At 42.5% G+C, this 22972-nt stretch overlaps 1 protein-coding gene across 5 annotated transcripts in view; it reads right to left on the bottom strand.

Moving 5' to 3' along the window:
* The window catches only part of STYXL1 (serine/threonine/tyrosine interacting like 1), a 78330-nt gene that overhangs the window by 814 nt on the left and 54544 nt on the right, over positions 1 to 22972 (bottom strand). For 3 of the 5 annotated variants that reach the window (XM_058710858.1, XM_058710857.1, XM_058710856.1), the window contains exons 7-8: positions 17187 to 17284; positions 15379 to 15506 (exon numbers count right to left, since the gene is read on the bottom strand). In XM_058710858.1, the coding sequence (XP_058566841.1) occupies positions 15379 to 15506; positions 17187 to 17284 (226 nt within the window). Of the gene's footprint in view, positions 1 to 3804; positions 3838 to 15378; positions 15507 to 17186; positions 17285 to 22972 lie in introns of those variants that run through there. The other 2 variants (XM_058710859.1, XM_058710855.1) reach the window with 2 other exon arrangements.

Genomic DNA, 22972 nt, shown 5'->3' with positions numbered 1-22972 from the left:
AACATACCTCAACATAATAAAGGCCATATAGGACAAGCCCACGGGTAATACCATACTCAACGGTGAAAGACTGAAAGCTTTTCCTCTAAGATCAGGAACAAGACAAGGATGCCAGCTTGCACCACCTCTATTCCACATTGTACTAGAGGTCCTAACCAGACAGGAAGGGAGGGAGGGAGGAAAGAAGGAAGGAAGGGACACCCAAATTGGAAAGGAAGAAGTAAAATTACCTCTGTTTGCAGGTGACATGATTTTATGTGTAGAAAACCTTAAAGATTACACCAAAAAATCTGTTAGAATGAATGAATTTAGCAAAGTTGCAAAATTACAAAACCAACACTCAAAATTAGTTGTATATCTATGCACTAACAACAAATGATCTCAAAAGTAAACTAAAAACAAAATTCCATTTACAGTGGCATCAAAAGGAATAAATACTTAGGAATAAACTTAACCAAGGGGGCGAAAGACCTGTAACCTAAAAATAATAAAACATGCTCTAAGGTATTTTAAAAGACACAGATAGGAGTGCCTGGGTGGCTCAGTTGGTTAGGCGTCAGACTTTGGTTCAGGTCATGATCTCGCAGTTTGTGGGTTCAGGCCCTGCATCGGGCTCTGTGCTGACAGCTCAGAGCCTGGAGCCTGCTTCCAATTCTGTCTCCTCGCTCTCTGCCCCTCCCCCGCTCATGCTCGGAGTCAGTGTCTGTCTCTCTCTCTCTCTCTCTCTCTCTCTCTCTCTCTCTCTCTCTCAAAAATAAATGAACATTTGGGGCGTCTGGGTGGCGCAGTCGGTTAAGCGTCCGACTTCAGCCAGGTCACGATCTCGCGGTCCGTGAGTTCGAGCCCCGCGTCAGGCTCTGGGCTGATGGCTCGGAGCCTGGAGCCTGTTTCCGATTCTGTGTCTCCCTCTCTCTCTGCCCCTCCCCAGTTCATGCTCTGTCTCTCTCTGTCCCAAAAATAAATTAAAAACGTTGAAAAAAAAATTTAAAAATAAATGAACATTTAAAAAAATGAAAAAGACACAAATAAATGGAAAGACAGCCCATTCACATGGACAGGAAGCCTTGATACTGTTAAGATGTCAGTACTACCCAAAGTAATGTATAGATTTAATACAATCTCTACCAAATCCCAACAGCATTTCATGCAGAAATTGAAAAGCCCATCCTATAATTCTTATAGAATCTCAAGGGACCCCCACATAGCCAAAACAGTCTTGAAAGAAAGAGAACAGCACTGGAATTCTCATATTCCCTGATTTCAAATCTCTGAAGCTATTACAAAACTATAGTAATCAAAAACAGTGTAGTAGTGGGATAAAGATAGACATTTAAGCCAAAGAAATAGGATAGACAGCCCAGAAATAAGCCCTTGTATATGTGGCCAAATGGTTTCAAGGAGGGTGCCAAAACCATTCAATGGAGAAAGCCCAAGTGGTGCTGGGAAAACTGGATACCCGCATGCAAAAGAGTCAAGTTGAACACTTAACCTTACATCATATATAAAAATTAACTCAAAAACGATTGAAGACCTAAGTGTGAGAGCTTAAACTACAAAAATCTTAGAAGAAAACATAGGAGAAAAACTTCATAACACTGGATTTGGCAATGATTTCTTGGATAGGATACCAAAAGTAGAGGGGATTAAAAATGGACAAATTGGACAAATCAAAAACAAACACACAAACAAACAAAACAAAACTTCTGTGCATCAAAAGACACAATCAGCAGAGTGAAAAGGCAAGCCGCAGTTTGGGAGGGAACATTTTCAAGTGATATATCTGATTGATATCCAGGTGCTAATATGAAGAATATAGAAAGAACTCCTAAAACTCAACAAAAAACCAAACAGCCCAATTGAAACGTAAGCAAAAAACTTGAATAGACATCTTCCAAAGAAGATACATGAATGGTCAATAAGTACACGAAAATACTTGCTCGACATCACCAATCATTAGGGAAATGCAAACCAAAACTATAGTAAGATAATGCCTCACTCCTATTAAGATGGTTATAATATTAAAAGAAAAACAAAAAACAACAACAAGCATTGGTGAGGATGTGGAGAAAAGGGAATCCTCATGTACTGTTGGTGGGAATGTAAAATGGTACAGCCATGGTGGAAAAACAGTATGGAGATTCCTCAAAAAATTAAAAACAGAGATACCATATGATCCAGGTATACACCCCAAAGAATTGAAAACAGGGTCTTGAAAGAGATATTTGTACACCCATATTCGTAGCATCATTATTCACAATACCTCAAACACGGAGGCAACCCAAGCGTCCATCAACGGATGAATGGAAAAACAAAATGTGGCATATATACACAATGGAATGTTATTCTATCTTTAAAAAGAAGGAAATTCTTGGGGCACCTCGGTGGCTCAGTCGGTTGGGCGTCCGACTTCGGCTCAGGTCATGATCTCGCAGTTTGTGGGTTTGAGCACTGCGTCAGGCTCTGTGCTGACAGCTCAGAGCCTGGAGCCTGCTTCAGATTCTGTGTCTGTGCCTCCCCTTCTCTCTCTGTCCCTTCCCTGCTCATTCTCTGCCTCTCTCTCTAGAAACAAATAAACATTTTAAAAAAATGTTTTTAAAGAAGGAAATTCTGACACACGCTACAACATGGATGAACCTTGAGGACATCGTGAGAAGTAAAATAAGCCAGTCAACAAAAGAAAAAATACTGTGTGATCTACTGATATGAGGTAACTAGCAGAGTTAAAATCATAGAGACAGGAAATAGAATGATGGTTGCCGGGCTTGGGGGGAGGGGAGAATGGGGAATTACTGTCTAATAGAGCTTAAAAGAGTTTCAGCTTTACAAGATAAAAACAGTTATGGGGATGGATGATGATAATGGCTGTACAACACTAGAAAGTATTTATTTATTTTTTTTTTAATTTTTTTTTCAACGTTTTTTATTATTTATTTTTGGGACAGAGAGAGACATAGCATGAACGGGGGAGGGGCAGAGAGAGAGGGAGACACAGAATCGGAAACAGGCTCCAGGCTCCGAGCCATCAGCCCAGAGCCTGACGCGGGGCTCGAACTCACGGACCGCGAGATCGTGACCTGGCTGAAGTCGGACGCTTAACCGACTGCGCCACCCAGGCGCCCCTAGAAAGTATTTAAAGATTTAAAAAAAAAATTATTTGAGAGAGAGAGAGCGAGCGAGCTCAGGTGGGGAAGAGGGGCAGAGGGAGAGAGAATCATAAGCAGCCTCCACCCTTAGCACAGAGCCCAACACAGGGCTCAATCCCATGACCCTGGGATCATGACCTGAGCCAAAATCAAGAGTTGGACACTCAACTGACAAAGCCACCCAGATGCCCCTAGAAAGTATTTAATACCACTGGACTGTATACTTTTTCAAAATGGTTAAGATGCACATAAGTAAATAAATGGTTGAGATGATAAGTGTTACATTATGTGTATTTTAACACAATAAAAAGAAAAAAACTGCAACGAGATATCACCTTACACCCATTAGGATGGCTACTATTTAAACAACAACAACAACAGAAAATCAGAAGTGTTAGTGAGGATGTGGAGAATCTGGAAACCTGGCACACCTTTGGTGGGAATGTAAAATGGTGCAGCCGCTGTGGAAAACAGTACAGTGATTACTCAAAAAAGTAAAAATAGAATTACCATACGATCCAGCCATTCCACTCTGGGTGTACACCCAAAATAACCAAAAGCAGGTGGCCAGTGGGGCTTGTGTTTATGGGTTCAACAGGACAGTAGCAAACAAAGAAATAGTTCTTAACTGGCTATCATCCCAGTGGCTCAGTGTAAAAGGAGCAGACAGAAATGCCTATGTTCCCATCTTCCCCTGAAACGGGTATATTTGCATACTGTTTAAGCTGCTGCCTGAAGGTCAGGCTTCCAATCAGCCCGAATCTAGATGCAGACTTAGATCCTCCCCTGGACCCCTGACAGGTCTTGGCACACCCTCAGCTATGGGGAGCCACTAAGAACAAAGCAAGCTGCTTTGACAATCAAAAAGGTGTGAGAGACAACCAAGAAATAGGGAAGGGTTGAACAATAAGGTTCATTTCCTACACCAGGCCATTCCTTCAAAAGACTGGAAGAGGTGGCTGTTTTCCCCACTGCATAGAAACCAACAGAGTCAAGGAAAATGAAAAAAAAACAAACAGAGGAATACATTCCAAATGACTGATATCCAGGTGCTAATATGAAGAATATAGAAAGAGCCCCTAAAAATCAACAAAAAAAAACAAACACCCCAATTGAAACATAAGCAAAAAAACTTGAACAGACATTTTCCCAAAGAAGATACATGATTTGTCAATAAGCACATGAAAATATTTGCTCACAAGATAAATCTCACAAAACAAGATAAAACCTCACAAAAACATCCTCATGAAATGGGGATAAGTGATTTACCTGATAAAGAGTTGATGTCATAAAGACGCTCACCGAGGTTCTCCTGAACCCCCTTGGTGGCAATTCCAGCTAAGAGACAGAAAACATAAGAAAGTACCAAACAGAAATCACAGAGCTGTGGGATACAATAACTAAACTGAAAAAGTACAACTAAAGGATTCAACTGCAGACTACATGAAGTGGAAGAAAGGATCTGTGGACTCAAAGACAGTGCAGTGGAGTGCATCCAATCAAAGCAGCAACAGAAGAAGAAGAAGAAGAAGAAGAAGAAGAAGAAGAAGAAGAAGAAGAAGAAGAAGAAGAAGAAGAAGAGGAGGAAGAAGGAGAAGAAGAAGGAGGAGGAGGAGGAGGAGGAGGAGGAGGAGGAGGAGGAGAAGAAGGACAAGAAGGAGGAAGAAGTGGGGGAGGAGGAGGAGGAGGGGAGAAGGAAAAGAAGGAGGAGGAGGAGGAGGAGAAAGAGAAGGGGGAGGAAGAAGAGGAGGAGGAAGAGGAGGGGAAGGAGAAGAAGGAGGAGATAGAAAAGAAGAAGGCAGAAGAGGAGGAGGAGGAGGAGGAGGAGGAGGAGGAGGAGGAGGAGGAGGAGAAAAGAAAAACAAGAATACCTTAAGGGACTTATGGGCAATATCAAGAAGATCAATGTTCGCAGTACAGGAGTCCCAGAAGGAGAAGAAAGAGAAAGGGACACAAAACTTATTTGAGGAAATAACACCGAAAACTTCTCTAACCTGGAAAAGGAAACAGATACCCAGAGCCCAGAGAATTCTAAAAAAGAGGAACCCAAAGATCCACACCAAGACATATCACAACTAATTAATCAAAAGTTAAAGACAACGAGGGAATCTTAAAAGCAGCAAAGGAAAAACAACTTGGTACACACAAGGAAGCCCCATTAGACTCTCAGCAGTTTTCCAGCAGAAACGTTGCAAGCCAGAAAGAAGCGACATGATATATTCAAAGCTGAAAGAAAAAACTGTCGACCAAGACTACTCTACACAGCATAGCTGTCCTTTAGAATTGAAGGAGAAATACAGAGTTTTCCAGGCAATCAAGAGTTGAAGGAGTTCATCACCTCCAGACCAGTTTTACAAGAAGTGTTACAGGGACTTAAAGCTGAAATGAAATGGCACTAATTAGTGTTAGGAAAAAAGGCAAGTATAAGAATCACTGGTAGAGTAAAATTCAAAATAATCTAATGTAAAGGTGGTAGGTTCACTTATAAATCTGGTGTGAAGGTTAAAAGACAAAAATACTACAAATAACTAAGACAAAAATATGTAAATTAGGATATCAAAAACATAAAACATTGGGAGGGGTAGTAAAAATGTAGAGTTTTAGACTGCGTTCAAACTTAAGTTGTTATCAACTGAAAACAGGCTGTTATAAGTTGTTTTATGTAAGTCTGATGGTAACCACAAAGCAAAAATCTGTAATAGATACACAAAAGAGAAAGAGAAAGGAATAAGCAAACCACTACAGAAAATCATAAATCACAAAGAGAGCAAGAAAAGGAAAAAAGGAATTATAAAACAGCCCCCCCAAAAAACAGTTAAAATGGCAGTAATTCCAAACCTATCAATAATTACCTTAAATGTAAATAGACTAACTTCTCCCATCGAAAGACACAGAGTGGCAAAATGGATTAAAAAAAAAGAGAAGACTCATCTATATGCTGCCTAAGACACTCACTTCAAAATTTTTTTTTTTAACGTTTATTTATTTTTGAGATAGAGAGAGACAGAGCATGAATGGGGGAAGGTCAGAGAGAGGGAGACACAGAATCCGAAACAGGCTCCAGGCTCTGAGCTGTCAGCACAGAGCCCGACGCGGGGCTTGAACTCACGGACCGCGAGATCATGACCTGAGCCGAAGTCGGCCGCCCAACCGACTGAGCCACCCAGGCGCCCCAAGACACTCACTTCAGATGTTAAGGAGACACACACACACACACACACATACACACACATACACACACACACACACACACACACACACACGCACACACACACACGCACACACAAAGTGAAGGGAGGCAAGAGATACTCCAGGCAAATGGAAACCAGAAGAAAGCTGAAGCTGCTATATCAGACAAAATAGACCTTAAGACAAAGACTATGATAAGAAACAAAGGTCACTATATAATGATAAAAGGCTCAATCCAACAAGAGGATGTAAAATTTGTCCATATTTATGCACCCAACATAGAAGAACCTAAATATATAAAGCAAATATTAACAGACCTAAAGAGAGATATAGACAGCAATATAACAATAGTAGGGGACTTTAATACCCCCACTTGCATTAACAGGTCATCCAGACATAAAATCAATAAAACATTGGACTTGAAGTACACATTAAGCCAGATGGACCTAACAGACATTTACAGAACATTCCCTCTCAAAGTGAAATACACATTCTTCTCAAGTGCACATGAAACATCCTCCAGGACAGATCATATGTTATGCCACAAAATAAATAATAAATTTAAGAAGACTGAGATATTATCAAGCATCTTTTATGACCACAGTGGTGAAACTAGAAATGAATTACAAGAAAACTGGAAAGTACACATATACATGGAGATTAAGCAACATGTTACTAAACAAACAATGGATCAATGAAGAAATCAAAAGAAATATCAAAAATATACTGAGGACACCTGGCTGGTTCAGTCAGTGGAGCATGTGACAATCTCAGGGCTGTGGGTTCAAGGCCCACATTGGGTGTAGAGACTGCTTAAAAATAAAATCTTTAAAAAATATCTTGAAACAAATGAAAATGAAAATACAACATATCAACATTGTATGTGGGTTCAAGGGCTGTGGGTTCAAGGCCCACATTGGGTGTAGAGACTGCTTAAAAATAAAATCTTTAAAAAATGTCTTGAAACAAATGAAAATGAAAATACAACATATCAACATTTATGGGCTGCAGCGAAAGCAGTTCTAAAGAAGGACGTTCATAGCAATAAATGCCTACATTAAGAAACAAAAACACCTCATGAAACTAGAAGAACAACAAACTAGGAAGTGGGAAATAACCAAGACCAAAGTGGAAATAGAGACTAAAAAGACAACAGAAAAGATCAATGAAACTAAGAGATGGGTTTTTTTTAAAGATAAACAAAATAGACAAGCTTTTAGCTAGACTCACCAAGAAAATAAAGGGCTCAAATAATATCAGAAATGAAAGTGGAAATGTTACAACTGATACCAAAGAAATGCAAAGGATAAGAGATTACTGTGAACAATTATACACCAACATACTGAACAAAATGGAAAAAATGGATAGATTCCTGGAATTTACAACCTACCAAGACTGAGTTATGGAGAAATAGAAAATCTGAACAGACCAATTATTAGTAACAAGATTGAATCCATAATCAAAACCCCCCAAGAAACAAAAGTACAGGATCAGATAACTTCACTGATGAATTGGACCGAACATTATTAAACACTTCGTTATTAAACACTTCCCAAAAACAGAAGAGGAGGAACACTCCCAAATTCATTCTACAAGGCCAGCATTACCCTGATGCCAAACCAGACAAAGACACAACAAGAAAAGAAAATTACAGGCCAATATCCCTGATTAGCATAGATGCAAAAATCTTGAACAAGATCTTAGCAAGCCAAATTCAACAATACATGAAAAGAATTATATACCAGGATCAAGCGGGATTGACTTCACGGATGCAAGGATGGTTTAACCTTTGCAAACCAGTCAATGTAATATACCATCATAACAAAATGAAGGATAAAAATTGTATGATTATCTCAACAGAGGCAGAAAAAGAATTTAGCAAAAATCAACATCCAGTTATAAAAATTCTCCAAAACGTGGGTATAGAGGGAATACAATACACTGCAACGTAATGAAAGCAATATATGACAAGCCCATCATCACACTCAATGGTGAAAAGCTGAAGAGCTTCTCCTTTAAGATCAGGAATAAGAGAAGGATGCCCACTTTTGCCACATTTATTCAACATAGTATTGCAAGCAGGAGCAATTAGGCAAGAAATAAAAGGCATCCAAATTGGAAAGGAAGTAAAACTCTTTACAAATGGTATTATATTTGGAAAGCCCTAAAGTATCCATCAAAAAAACATCAGGAATAATAAATTTGGTAAAGTTGCAGGATACAAAATCAATACACAAAAATCACGTGCACTGATAATGAACTATCTATCAGAAAGAGAAATTAGAGAACAATCCCATTTATAATTACACCAAAAAGAATAAAATCCCTAGGGATAAATTTAACCAAGGAGCTAAAAACGTATACACTGAAAACTGTAAGACATGAATAAAAGAAACTGAAGAGGATACAAATAAATAGATATTCCAGGCTCATGGATTGGAAGAATTAACATTGTTAAAACATCCCAAGTACCCAGAGCAATCTACAGATTCAACACAATCCCTGACAAAATTCCAATGGAATTTTTCACAGAAATAGAACAAACAATCTTAAAATTTGTATGGAATCATTAACAGACCCTCAGATAGCTAAAGCAATCTGAAGAAAGAAGAACAAAGCGGGAGGCATGACATCCTGATTTCAAACTATATTACAAAGCTATCATAGTCAAGGCAGTATGGCATGGACATAAAAATACACACATAAGTCAATGGAACAAAATAGTCCAGAAATAAACCAACATGTATAAATCTTCTATTAATTTATGACAAAGGAGACAAGAATATACAATGGGTAAAGGACAATCTTCAATAAATGGCATTGGAAAGCTAGACAGCCACATGCAAAATAGTGAAACTGGAACATTCTTCCTCCATACACAAAAATCAACTCAAAAAAAATTAAAGGCTTGAATGTAAGACCCCAAATCATAATGATCCTAGAAGAAAACATATCTGGTAAGCTCCCTGACATCAGTCCTGGTGATGATATTTTGGATTTGATACCAAAAGCAAAGGCAACAAGAACAAAAACAAACAACTGCATCAAACTAAAAAGCTTTTGCACAACAAAGGAAACTATCAACCAAATGAAAAGGCAACCTACTGAATGGGAGAAGAGATCTGTAAATCATATATCTAATAAGAGGTTAATATCCAAAATATATAAATAACTCTTGCAATGTAATAGAAAAAAATCTGATTTTAAAAAGAGCAGAAGATCTGGATGTCTTTTCCCCAAGAAGACATACAGATGGCCAATGGGTACAGGAGAAGATGCTCAGCATCACTAATCATCAGGGAAGTGCAAATCAAAATCACAATGAGGTAACAAATCACAATATGGCTATTACCAAAAAAATGTAAGAAATAACAAGTGCAAACAAGGATGTGGAGAAAAGGGAACCTCGATGCACTAATAGAACTGTAAATTGGTACAGTCACTATGGAAATAATATGGAGATTCATAAAAAATTAGGAATATGGGGCACCTGGGTGGTCCAGTCCATTGAGCATCCAACTCTTGATTTCAGCTCTGGTCACAATCCTAGGCTCCACACTGAGCATGGAATGGAGCCTGCTTGAGATTCTCTCTCTCCCTCTCCCTCTGACTGTCTCCCCTACTCACATGCACTCTCTCTCTCTCTCTTAAAATAAAAAATAACAACAATAAAATAAAAAGAAAAGAATTACCATATGATCCAGAAATTCCATTTCTGGGTATTTATAGAAAGGAAACAAAAACACAGGGCGTCTAGGTGGCTCAGTTAAGCATCTGACTTCAGCTCAGGTCATGATCTCACAGTTTATGAGTTTGAGCCCCACATAGGGCTCTCTACTGTCAGCATGAAGCCTGCTTTGGATCCTCTGCCCCCCTCTCTCTCTGCCTCTCCCCTGCTTGCACATGTGCACTCTCTCAAGAATAAAAATAAACATTAAAAAAAAATGAAATACAAACACTAGCCCAAAAAGGTATCTGTACCTCATCTTCACTGCAGCATTATTTACAATAGCCAAGACATGAAACAACCATAGTGGCCACTGATGGCTAAATAGATAAAGACAACATGGAACAGAATGGAACACACAATGGAATATTATTCAGCCATTAAAAAGGAAGGAATCCAGCTATCTGCAGCAACATGGATGGACCTTGAAGGCATTATTCTAAGTGAAGTCAGACAAAGAAAGACAAATACCATATGATCTCACTTATATGGAACCTAAAAAACAAAACAAAAACACACAAAGGCTGAACTCAGACACAGGGAATAGACTGAGGGTTGCCAGAGGTAGGGGCCAGAGGTGAGCAAAATGGGGAATGTGGTCAAAAGGTACAAACTTCCAGTTACAAAATAAGTCATAGTGATATACACAGTATGGTAACTATAGTTAATGCTGTACTGTATAATTTACAGTTACTAAGAGAGTAGATCTTAAAAGTTCTCCTTACAAGAAAAAAAGTTGTACCTATATGTGGTGATGGATGTTAACAAGACTTATTGTGATCATTTTGTAGTATGTACATAACACTGAACAATTGTTATATACCTGAAACTGATGTTATATATTAATTATATCTTAACAAAGAATAAAAAAGGAAAAAAAGAACTGAAAGCAGGATCTCAAAGATATTCACACACCCACAGTCACAGTAGCATTATTCAAAAAATAAACAAAAGGTAGAAGTAACCCAAAGGTCCATCAACAGATGAAGGGATAAACAAAATACGTATATACATACATACAATGGCATGTACCTAACAACATCAATATATGTGAGGCAAGGAGAAATAGATGAATCCACTGTCTAGAGACTTCATCACTTTTCTATCAGTAATGGACAGATATGGCAGGCAGAAAATCAATAAGGTCATAGTTGAACTCAACAGCACCATTAATTAACTAGATATAACTGACACCTATAGAATATTCCATCCAACAACAGCATATACATTCTTCTCAAGACCAAATGGAACATTCACAAGATGAATGTTCATCTAAATCAATCCTCTAAGTTTTCCTTCTTAGGAAACTAAGAAGAGTAAATTAAACCCAAAGTAAGTAGAAAAAAATAAAAATTAAAGCCAAAATCAATGAAATTGAAAACAGAAAATCAACAGAAAAAAGAAATCAATGAAATCAAAAGCTGGTTCTTTGGGGGAAAAAATCAGCAAAATTGATCAGCTTCTAGCAAGACTAAGAAAAGGAGGGAAGATACAATTCATTAATATCAGAAATGAAAAAGGGACATCACTACAGAGCCCATGGACATTAAAAGACTAAAGGAATACTATGAACAACATCATGTCCACATAGCATCTAGATAAAACAGACCAATTCCTTGAAAGACACAATCTGCCAAAACTCACACAAAATCACACAATCTGAATAGGCCTTTATCTATTAAAGAAATTGGATTAAAAACTTATCTTCCAAAACAGAAAGCAACAGGCCCTGATGGGCTCACTGGTGAATACTACATGCAACAGAATATCATTCATACTTAAAAAGCAAGGAAATTCTGGCACATGCTACAACATAGATGAACCTTAAGGATATTATGTGAAGTGAAATAAGCCACTCACAAAAGGACAAATACTGTATGATTCCACTTATATGAAGTACCTGAAGGAGTCAAATTCATAGACACAGAAAGGAGAATGGTGGTTGCCAGAGGCTGGGCGGAGAGAAGAATGTGGAATTTGCTACTTAATGGGTATAGAGCTTTAGTTTTGCAAGATGAAAAGAGTTCTGGAGATCAGCTGCACAATAATGTGAATGTACTTAACGCTGCTGAACTGCATGCTTACAAATGACAGAATGGTAAATTTCATGTTATCTGTACTTTGCCATTTAAAACAACAATAACAACAACAGTGGTGCCTGGGGCAGAGCTATGCAGTTGTAAAGTTTACTAAGTCCTGATCAGGTCAGATGGGGTCCCTGAGGACAAACTATAATCACAGTCCCCCACACTCACTGCTCACAACCCCTTTCAGCCCACAAAGCATCTGCTTGGACTCACAGAAAACACCAGTGAGATCGAAGGATGAAGGTATGTGGCCAGGTCACTCTTGGTAAGAGGCAGCAGCCAGCCCACAGCCCCATTCTTCAGGGTGCAAGGCCAATGCTCTTCCCACCACCTTGGGCTCTGTGTAAAGCCCAGATTCTCAAACTGTGCCGTGTGGTGGTTTTGGATTCCAGCTTTGCCACTTACAGCTATGGGGCCTTGGGCAAATTACTCAGCCTCTAGAAGCCTCCTGCAAAACAGGGATAATAACAATCTGCGGGGTCCTTGTGGTTTCATTATGCAAGAAGTATTCACAATGACCTGGCACTCTGCCAATAGTAGCCATTATGGTGCCTCAGGAGTTGGGTTTTGTTTTATTTTGTTTTGTTTTTCTCTGAAGATCTTTTAAGGGACAAAGTTACTGTCAGCAGTTTAAAAGAACTGAAATAGATTTCTGAAGGACTTGCTGGCTCTGGGATCCCACACAACCTTGTGCCAAAGCCTTGAAAGCCCAGGACAAGCAGGGTGGCTCAGGGTTCACCCCTTAACTTCCCACTTCTGGTCTTGGTGCCTCAGTGAGCTCAGCTGGGACCATAAGCCCAGGAAGCAGTATATTGCCCCAGTGTGGCCCACACTTTTTTTTTTTTTTTTTTTTTGCCAAGCCCATGGGCTCTGACCATCTCAACTGAGCTGACAACAGCCAGGGACATGGCTTCCCCAGTGCACGGAGGAGGACCCCAGGACCACACAGACAACAGGAGGAGGGAATGTCTTTCTGGACCCCAGGCAGCAGCAGAGCTGAGCCCAGGTCAACCTCTGTCAGTAATGCAGGGCATTGCTTGGTAATGGTTAGGAAAACCTAACCACCACACACGACTAACTCAGTCTGGAAAAGACCCAGCAAGGTCACAGTGGCAGTTCTTGCTGTCCACAGCTCTGGTTGCATAGCATTTTTTGTCAAGTTATCTAGATGGCATCTCAGGGCAGAGCCCTCAGCAACAGGACATCCCTGCACACAACACAGATTACTAATCCCAGGTTCCTCCTGAGAGGAGGACTTGGGTCCTTCAAGGACCCAAGCACCTGTCCTCCCACTGAGCAGGACAGCCACACCCAGATGGCCCTCGAATTCACTGCTGGAGTTCTTTGGGGACCCGTGGGTGGGCCCATGGGTGCCACCACATAGCCGAGGGGGCCTGGCCTTCACTGCTAGAGAACTCGGAGGAGCCAGGTGGGTGAACCCTCCCTCTTGCACTCACCCCAGCCAGCTCTGGAAGCCTGGGAGCAGAGAGAGGACTGTGATGTGCTTGTCAGGGCTGGGAAACATCACTAAATATCAGAGCTACAAGGCTCTCGCTCGACCTTTTTGTACCCAAACTTCACCATCCCATTCGAACTCCTGGGGAGCTCCTATCCTGGAACACCCCCTGCAAGCAGTGAGCTCTCCACACCTTCTGCCAGCTCCAGTCTTCTCCACATTCCAGCTCAACAAGGCAGCGGAGAAAGGGCCCCTTGCAGGCCAGCGCCCATTCCTGGGGAGGTGGCTGGAGAGGCATCTCTACAGGAACAACGGCACAAGCCTCCCTCCCCAGATTTATCAGCAACGTCACACCCTTCCCTGCAGCACACACCAAAACACTCAAGCAGGCAATGACCTCCGACAATTCACCTTGCACGGGGTGAGAACAGGGGTCTGGTTCTCTCGCTCCAGGCCTGCGATTCTGCATCCAGATGCTTTTCTTTTTCAATGGTGTCAATTGTGGTAAAATACGCATACAGAAAACTTACCACCGTAACCGGGTTTGGACGTACAGTTCAGTGGCATTAAGTGCATTTGCCGCATCACACAACCAGCACCACCATCCATCTCCAGAACTTTTCCATCTTCCCAAACCAAAGCTTCATGTCCATTAAACAGCTCCCCGTTCCCGCTGCCCCCTGCCCTCGGCACCCACCATTCTACCTCCAATGTCTGTGATTTTGACAACTCCGGGTACCTCATATAAGCGGAATCATATGGTATTTGTCCTTTTGTGACTGGCTTATTCTACTCCACACAATGTCCTCCAGGTTCATCCATGTTGCAGCAGGTGTCAAAATGTCTCCCCTTTTTAAGGCTGAGTAGTATTCCATTATTTGGATACACTACCCACTTATTTTCCCATCTGTCGATGGACACTTGGGTCACTCCCCGCTCCCGGCTACCGTCAGTGCTGAACCAAGTGTAGAACCAGGAACGTGGTTCTACAAACTTCGGAGTCTTTGCTTTCACTTCTGCCAGGTACGTACCCACAGGTAGAATTCTTGGCCGTCTAAGACTCCTTCTAGCTTGCAATTTCACCCCCACAGAGCACGTGGGGTCAATATCTAAAACCATCAGCAGTAGGCCCTGACCATGGTCATTCTTCGATGCTCCCCTTCCTCCAAGCACAGCCCTGGGCATATATGGGAGCTGTGTGGGTCCTACCCAAGTCCTCGGAAATCACGCACAAGCTGTTCCTCCCCTCAGGGCAGATCTGCCATTTCCCAGCGCACTCAAAACACACTGCCCTCGGCACCAGGAGCCCTGGTTCCACAGGGTTTGTGGAGATAGGTCTCTGCCCCCTTCTCCAATCTGGGTAAAGACTGTCAGGGTAGGTGCCCTTGGAGCCTGGGGGCGCTGCAAGTCTCTGGCTCCAAGCAATAGCCAAAACTTACCTCCCTGGGAGAAGCCTGAACAAATGCCAGTAGTCAGATTGAAGAGGGACGTGACGAGGGTGTGGCTGGCCATGGCCTTGCCCAGCCTGAGTCTCTGGGCTTGCCCCACACGCCAAGCCTCAGGTCTCTAATGTCACAGCCTCAGCCTCTGGCCCAGACCTCTGGGACCTTGCCCCTGGGTGTGTATGCTGGATAGAGCCCTAGACTTGGAGCTCCTTTCCCTGACCCCTCTCCCTCCCGCCCCCCAGTTAGGGCCCCAAGGTAGTGCCTGGGCCCCCTTCCTCCCAGGTCCAGCTCTGACGCTGCCTGCTGGAGGTAGCTGCAGTCTGATCCTCGCCTGGGGAGTGCGTACCTTCAAGGTCTGCCCGTTCCAGTGCATGAGGAAGGCCAAGATGGCCGCACAACTGCGACTGATGCCCAGGGTGGAAAAGACCAGGACGACAGAGCCAAGCTGGAGGTGAAGTTCTGCAAGAGGAAGGAAAGGCGGGGGACCTGCATGGCCTCGTTCCCTGTGGACCTTAGTTGCTGTAAGCGGACTGGCTTCAGGGGCCCATGGTCCAAGAGTGAGTTCGGACCCAGCACACCATGGCACAGGCTAGTCACGCAACATCTCTGGGACACTGTTTCATCACCTGGCACATGGAGGTCCTCAGACCTCACTGGCAGTTCAAGAGAATCACACTGGGTGTTCAGCATTATCATGCAAAGGTCTTTTTTTTTTTTTTTTTTTTGGCTCTCCAGGTTTCTAGCCCAAGAAGCTCAGTTACCAGCTGGCCTCCTGAGTGGGATGAGAAGATGGTCCCCCCAGGACATGGGGGTGCTGACAGAGGCAGTACGGCCTGGGTATGAATCCTGGCTCGGCCACTCACTGGCTGTATGGCCCGAGCATGTTACTCTAAGGCACAGTTTTATCCTCCAGAAAATGGGGTTACAGTATACTACCTACCTCAAAAGGTTTTGTCCTGTGCTTAGCCCCATGCCTGACACAGACAGGTCAGCTATGATCACACTTAATAACGCCCCTGAGGCTGAGGCTCGCCCAGTGAGGGGTGGGGAGGAAATCTAAGCTGGCATTCTGGGCTGATCGGGTAACCTCTGAGAACTGGAGATAAACATACCACATGCGAAACTGCAGACTGTCAGCACCGGAGGAGATGGTTGAGGCCAAGTGCCTCATCATATGGACAAGGAATCAGAGACACAGAGCAGTTAAGGACTGGCCCAGCAAGTCCCACCCAGCAAGGTAGGGCTGGAGAGGGGGCCTCTATGGCACAGGACTCTGCCATCCCAAGGTGGGACACAGGGCAAGTCACAGCCTAGATACTGGTCAAGTGAATCTTGCAACCTCCCAGGCAAATAAGGATGTTTGGGCCAAAAAGCCATTCTCTGGCCCCTGGTGCAGCCATGTGGGCTGGGGGCTAAAGTGGTACCCAGCAGGCAGCCCTGGGGTAGGGCCCCTGACTGGACTCAACCTCAATCTCTCCAGCCATCTTGCTCTCCTTGGGCAATCGTGAGCCCTGGGGTGACTGAAAACTGCACCCTCAATGAGGTAAGTGATTGGTGGGCACTGCCATGTGTGATGGGAGAACCAAAGGGACACTGGGCACACACACACCGGGGATCCTGGAAGTCAGAGCTGGGAGGGTTCTGGAATTTTCCATCCATTCCACCCATTGACAGGACAGGAGGGCAGGGATGGAGTATGATTCACCTCTGGGTTCCCAGAGCCCAGAGCAGGCTGCTCTGACCATATGCACCCACAGCAGGTGGTGGGGGGAGGGAGGCGGTCAACACTCTCATTTCCCAACAGGTGCAGTGAGGCCGGGACCAAGGGTTAAGTGGACCCAAAAGGGCCTACTGGTCCAGCCAGGGTCAGAATGCAGGGCGCTCAATCTGCAATCCGGTGGTCTTATCTGGCCCCACTACCCCCAAGGTAAACACGTGGCTGCCCTCATTGTCAAGGGCTCCTGAGGGACAGTTTGTCCTGGGGCTTGGCCACACCTAGCCGGGCTTGTGCTTGGCCCCACCCTTTCTTTCCTCAGTGCTGACAGTCACAATCAGAAGCAGAAGCGTGGACAAGGTACCACAGCCCTTCTGGCCCCTGGGCACAGACCAGTGGCTTCCTGGTTGGAGATTGCCCCTTACCGAGAAAGTGACAGAGATGCCTTAAAAAGGGGGAAAGGTTGGCTTCCGGGGAATCTTCTATCTTGATGTGCAGGAGGCTGTCAGCGTCATCTACAAAACTAAACAGAAGGAAAGCAGGCAATCGGGCAGCCTCACACACAGGCTCGCTGGAGCGGTCCTCATCCACAGCAGCAGGCAAATAACTGGACCTCTCGCAGAAAAAAAAAAAAAAAAGCCCCTACCCCATTGGTGTGTCATGTGGGTGAAGTCCGTTCATCTATGTAAAGCATTTGGCAGTCTGCTTGGCACACTTTTGAATAAACGCTCAAGAAACAGGACATCGTTATTATTATTAACCAAACGTGGTACTTTCCTAGAATATGGTGCAGAAAGTAAAATGAGGATGGGAAGGAACAGGTAATGAGCTGGGAGAATGCACCTGTCATGTTAAACGGAGAAAGCCCCAGATAGGAGATGGAGAGTGGTAGGGTGGCTGTTTTAGCGGTCAGGGAAAGCTTCACTGAGGAGGTAACATTTGAGCACAGGCTTAAAAGAGGTGATGGAACAAGCCAAGCAGTCATCTGAGGAAAGAGGGCCCTGAGCAGAGGAGAACAGGGCAAAGGTGCAGAGATGGAGTATGTTTGATGGATTTGAGAACCAACAGAGAAATCAGAGTGGCTAGAACTTTATGAACACAGGAGAGAGAGGAGGAGAGGAGGTATGTGACACGTTTAACGAGAAGATGCCTGCAGGGAGCTTGCAGAATGTCCAGCATGCCGTAAGTATTTGGTCAATGTTATTTATGAAGACTGCGGTCTACTGGTGACATTCAGCAGTATGCAGACCACTGTGGCACGCAGGAAGTTGCAGCAGATTCAGAAACAAAAATAGCCTGGTTTAGCAAATACAATTCCCATCCATCCATCCATCGATCCATCCTTTCCTCCTCCATCTATCCCTCCCTCCCCCCTCCCTCCTCCATCTATCCATCCACACCCATCTATTCATTCTTTCCTCAGACACTCACTCAATGACTATTTATTGTGTGCCAGACCGTGGGCTGGACCCTAGTGGGCACAAGATGAACCAAATAGGAGCTGGCCTCTCCCAACGTCAAGGAGCTCCCGGTCTGATGGGGGAGGCAGACACAGAAACAAATGGTCCCAATCCAACTGGCTAGGTTTGGGGATAAAGACCTGCACGTGATACTGGAGAAGAAGAGCAGAGAGAAGTTGAGGGAGCTGGGGAAAGCTTCACAGTGTAGGAGGCATCTAGATGGAGAAGGTAGAAGGGTACAAGCTTACTATAAAAATCAAATGCATTTCTATATACTAGCAACGAACAATCAGAAATTGACATTTTAAAAATACCATTTATAACCACATCAAAAATATCAAATACTTAGGAAGAAATCTGACACAAAGTGTGTAAAACATGTACACTGGGAAATTATAAAACATTTTTTAGAGAAATGAAAGAGCTAAGTAAATGGAGAGATAGACTATGCTCATGGATCAGGAGACTCAATGTTGGTAAGATTCTCCCCAAACTGACCTATGGATACAATTCAAACCCAATCAAAATTCCAGCAGGCTTTTTGTAGAAACTGGCAAGCTGCTTCTAAAATATATACAGAGGGGGGCGCCTGGGTGGCTCGGTCGGTTAAGCGTCCGACTTCAGCTCAGGTCATGATCTCACAGTCCTTGAGTTTGAGCCCCAGCGTCGGGCTCTGTGCTGACAGCTCAGAGCCTGGAGCCTGTTTCGGATTCTGTGTCTCCTCTCTCTGCCCCTCCCCTGTTCATGCTCTGTCTCTCTCTGTCTCAAAAATAAATAAACGTTAAAAAAATAAAATAAAATAAAATATATACAGAGGAGCACCTGGGTGGCTCAGTTGGTTGGGCGTCCAACTTGGACTCAGGTCATGATCTTGCAGTTCGTGAGTTCAAGCCCTGCGTCAGGCTCTGTGCTGACAGCTCAGAGCCTGGAGCGTGCTTCGGATTCTGTGTATCCCTCTCTCTCTGCCCCTCCCTCGCTCGAGCTCTGTCTCTGTCTATCTGTCTGTCTTCTCTCTCAAAAATGAGTGAACATTAAAAAAAAATTAAAATGTATGTGGAAATGCAAAGGAGACAACTTTGAAAAAGCTACAATAGTCAAGAGTGCAGAACTGGTATAAAAATACAGGCCAGTGAAAAAGAATAAAGAATCCAGAAAAAAAAAAAAAAGAATCCAGATATAATCCCACACACACATGGTCAATGGATTTTCAACAAAGGTATCTAATCAGTCCCACAGGAGAAGGATCATTTTTCTTTCAACAAATAATGGGGGCCCCTGGCTGGCTCAGTTGGTAGAACATGTGACTCTTGATCTCGGGGTCATGAGTTCAAGCCCCATATTGGGCACAGACCCTACTGAAAAGCAAAACAAAACAAAACAAAAAAACCCAAAAACTATGAACTTAGTTCTACATTTGGCACCATATGCAAGAATTATTTCAAAGTGGATCATGGACTTCTGGGTGATTCAGTTGGTTGAGCATCTGACTCTTGATTTGGGCTCAGGTCATGATCTCAGGGTCGTAGGATCAAGCCCCACACCCGGAAGAGATAAACCATGAGATCAATAACCTGAGCCGAAATGAAGAATCAGATGCTTAACCAACTGAGCCACCCAGGCACCCAGAGATGATCCATTTGTTATCAGGTGATTAGATAGCTTGAGTCTTTCAAGGAACGGGTTCATTTAATTGAAATTTCAAATGTGTTGGCATAAAATTACTCGTAATATTTCCTAATTATTTTTAAATTTTTAATTAAAACTTTTACTGAGGTCACTCTAGAGTCACCCGCAGTTATAAGAAATAACACAGAGAGATTCACTGTATGCTTTGCCTAGTTTCCCCAATGATAACATTTTGCAAAACTGTATTATAATAGCCCAGGATATTGATGCTGATGCAATCTACCAACTGTATTCAGACTTCCCCAGTTTTGCTTGTATTGTGTGTGTGTGTGCGTGCATGTGCACATGCATGTAATAAGTTCTATACAGATTTATCACCTGTGCGGATTTATGTATCCAGGAGATAAGAGCCAAAATACTGAACGGTTCTCGGGCACCTCAGTGGCTCGGTTGGTTAAGCGTCTGACTTGATTTCAGCTCAGGTCATGATCTCACAGGCTTATGGGATTGATCCCTGTGCTATCAGCACGGAGCCTGCTTTGGGTTTTCTGTCTCCCTCTCTCTCTGCCCCTCCCCTGCTTGCACATGCATTCTCTCCCTCAAAATAAAGAAACTTAAAAAACAAAAATACTGAACAGCTCTAACACTAAGGATTCCTCACGTTTGCCCTTTTGTAACCATACCTGCCCCACCCCGTGCCCCAAACTCAAACTTCCCTAATTTCTGATAACCACTAATCTGTCCTTTATTTCTAAAATTTTGTGATACCAAAAATGCTATACAAATGGAACAACAGGTAACCTTTTGGGATTGCCTTATTATTATCATTATTATTATCATTATCATCATCAGCTTGGTGTTAATTCCCTGGATATTTACCCAAGTTGTTGCACGTATCAGGAGTTCATTCCGTTTATTACTGAGCAGGATTCCATGGTATGTGTACGCCACAGTCTGTCCAACCATTCATCCGCTAAATAGCCACTGTGGACATTCGCACACAGGTTTGTGTAATTATAAGTTTTCACCTCTGTGGGATAAATGCCCACAGAATGCTTTTTAACATTTGTAGCATCTAGAATGAAAATTTTCCTTCCTCTGTACCTAAGATTGATGATTTTTGTCTTCTCTCTCTTCTTTTTTGATCAGTGTGGGATGGGTTTGGCAATATTATCGCTCTTTTCAGAGAGCCAGCTTTTGGTTTCACTGAGTTTCTGGAATTGTTTTGTTTTCTATTTCACTTATTTCTGCTCTTAATCATTTCCTTCCTCCTGCTTACTTTTTCTAATTTTTTTTTTTTAAGTGGAAGTTTAGGTCCTTGATTTGAAACTCTTCGAATATAGGCATTTAGGCTATAAATTTCCCTCTATGCACTGCTGTAGCTGCATCCACAAATTTTGACATGTGGTGTTTTTATTTTCATTCCGTTCAAAATACTTTCTAACTTCCCTTTTGGTTTCTTTTTGACCCATAGGCTACTTAGAAGTGTGTAACTTAGTTTCCAAACATTTGGAATTTTTCCGAGATACCTTGTTATTGGTTTCTGACTTAATTCCACTGTAGTCAGAACATAAAAACATAATTTTTATAACAAATTATTTGTCTTTTGACACTTGTTTTAATGCCCAGAATATTCTATCTTGGCAAAAATGTTCCATGTTCCCTTGAAAAGAATGTGTACTATAGAACACATTCAAAGACCAGAAGAACACTACTTTTATTGGGTAGAGTGCCTTATAATTGTCACCTAGGTAAATGTGGATGGTAGTGCTCTTCTAATCTTTAAAATTATAACCTATTGTCTGTCTGTCAAGAGAGATGTTGAAGTCTCTGATAATAATTGTGGATTCCTGGGGCACCTGGGTGACTCAAGTCAGTTGAGCGTCCAACTTCCACTCAGGTCATGATCTCGCAGTTTGTGAGTTCGAGCCCCGCGTCGGGCTCTGTGCCAACGGCTCGGAGCCTGGGGCCTGCTTCGGATTCTGTGTCTCCCTCTCTCCATCCCTCCCCTGCTCACACTCTGTCTCTCTCACTCTCTCAAAAATAAATAAACATTAAAAATTTAAAAAAATAATTGTGGATTCTCTAGAATCTAGCACCTAGATTAACTGACCACCTTCCCTTAATGAAATGAGGGGAATTTTTATGTGGTAGTATTCTTTGTTGTGAAGGTCAATTTGTCTAATAATGGAGTCACTCCAAAAGTTGTGTGTGTTTTTTTTAAATTAATCTTAGCCTAAATTGTCTTTTCCCATACTTTTATTTTTAACCTCTCTTTGTTTTGTATTCAAAGTATGTTTCTGGGGCACCTGGCTGGCTCTGTCAGAAGAGCGTGCAACTCTTGATCTTGGGGTCATGGGTTCGAGCCCCATGTTGGGTGTAGAGGTTACTTAAACTTTACAAAAAGAGGACGTTTCTTACAAGCAGCCTACAACCTCTGCCTTATAATTGGAGTATTTAGACCATTTGCATTTAGTGTCATTATTGACATGATCATCTTGCTATTTGTTTTCTATTGGTCTCATCTCTTCTCTGTTCCCCTCATCCTGCCTTCTTTGGATTGATGTTTTTTTAATTTTTTTAAATCTTTATTTATTTTTGAGAGAGAGACAGTATGTGAGCAGGGAAGGAGCAGAGAGAGAGGGAGACATAGAATCCGAAGCAGGCCCCAGGCTCCGAGCTGTCAGCACAGAGCCTGACGTGGGGCTCGAACTCACAAACTGTGAAATCATGACCTGAGCGGAAGTTGGACGCTTAACCAACTGAGCCACCCAGGTGCCCCTGGATTGATTTTTTTATGATTCCTTTGTATCTTTGTCTTATTCATTATAATTCTTTATTTTTTGTTCTATCTTTTGGCCACTGCTTTAGAGTTTCTAGAACACATCTTCAACTTTTTATTACATTGTACCACTTCATGTAAATAGGGTAAGAATCTTCCAGGTGTATACTTCTATTTTTCCTCTTCCTGCTTTAGTAAACTGTGGGCCATATTACCTCTACATATGTTATAATCCCAAAATACATTGTTACTATTTTTTCTGTGGTCAATTATGTTTTGAAGAGATTTAAAAGTGATGGGTAAAGTATTTTATATGTATCCACATAATTATTATTTCTAGTGG

Source organism: Neofelis nebulosa, chromosome 18 (genome assembly GCF_028018385.1).
Source record: "Neofelis nebulosa isolate mNeoNeb1 chromosome 18, mNeoNeb1.pri, whole genome shotgun sequence".
Classification (NCBI taxonomy): domain Eukaryota; kingdom Metazoa; phylum Chordata; class Mammalia; order Carnivora; family Felidae; genus Neofelis; species Neofelis nebulosa.
The sequence above is the reverse complement of the archived record's forward strand: the minus strand, read 5'-3'. Positions and strand labels throughout refer to the sequence as shown.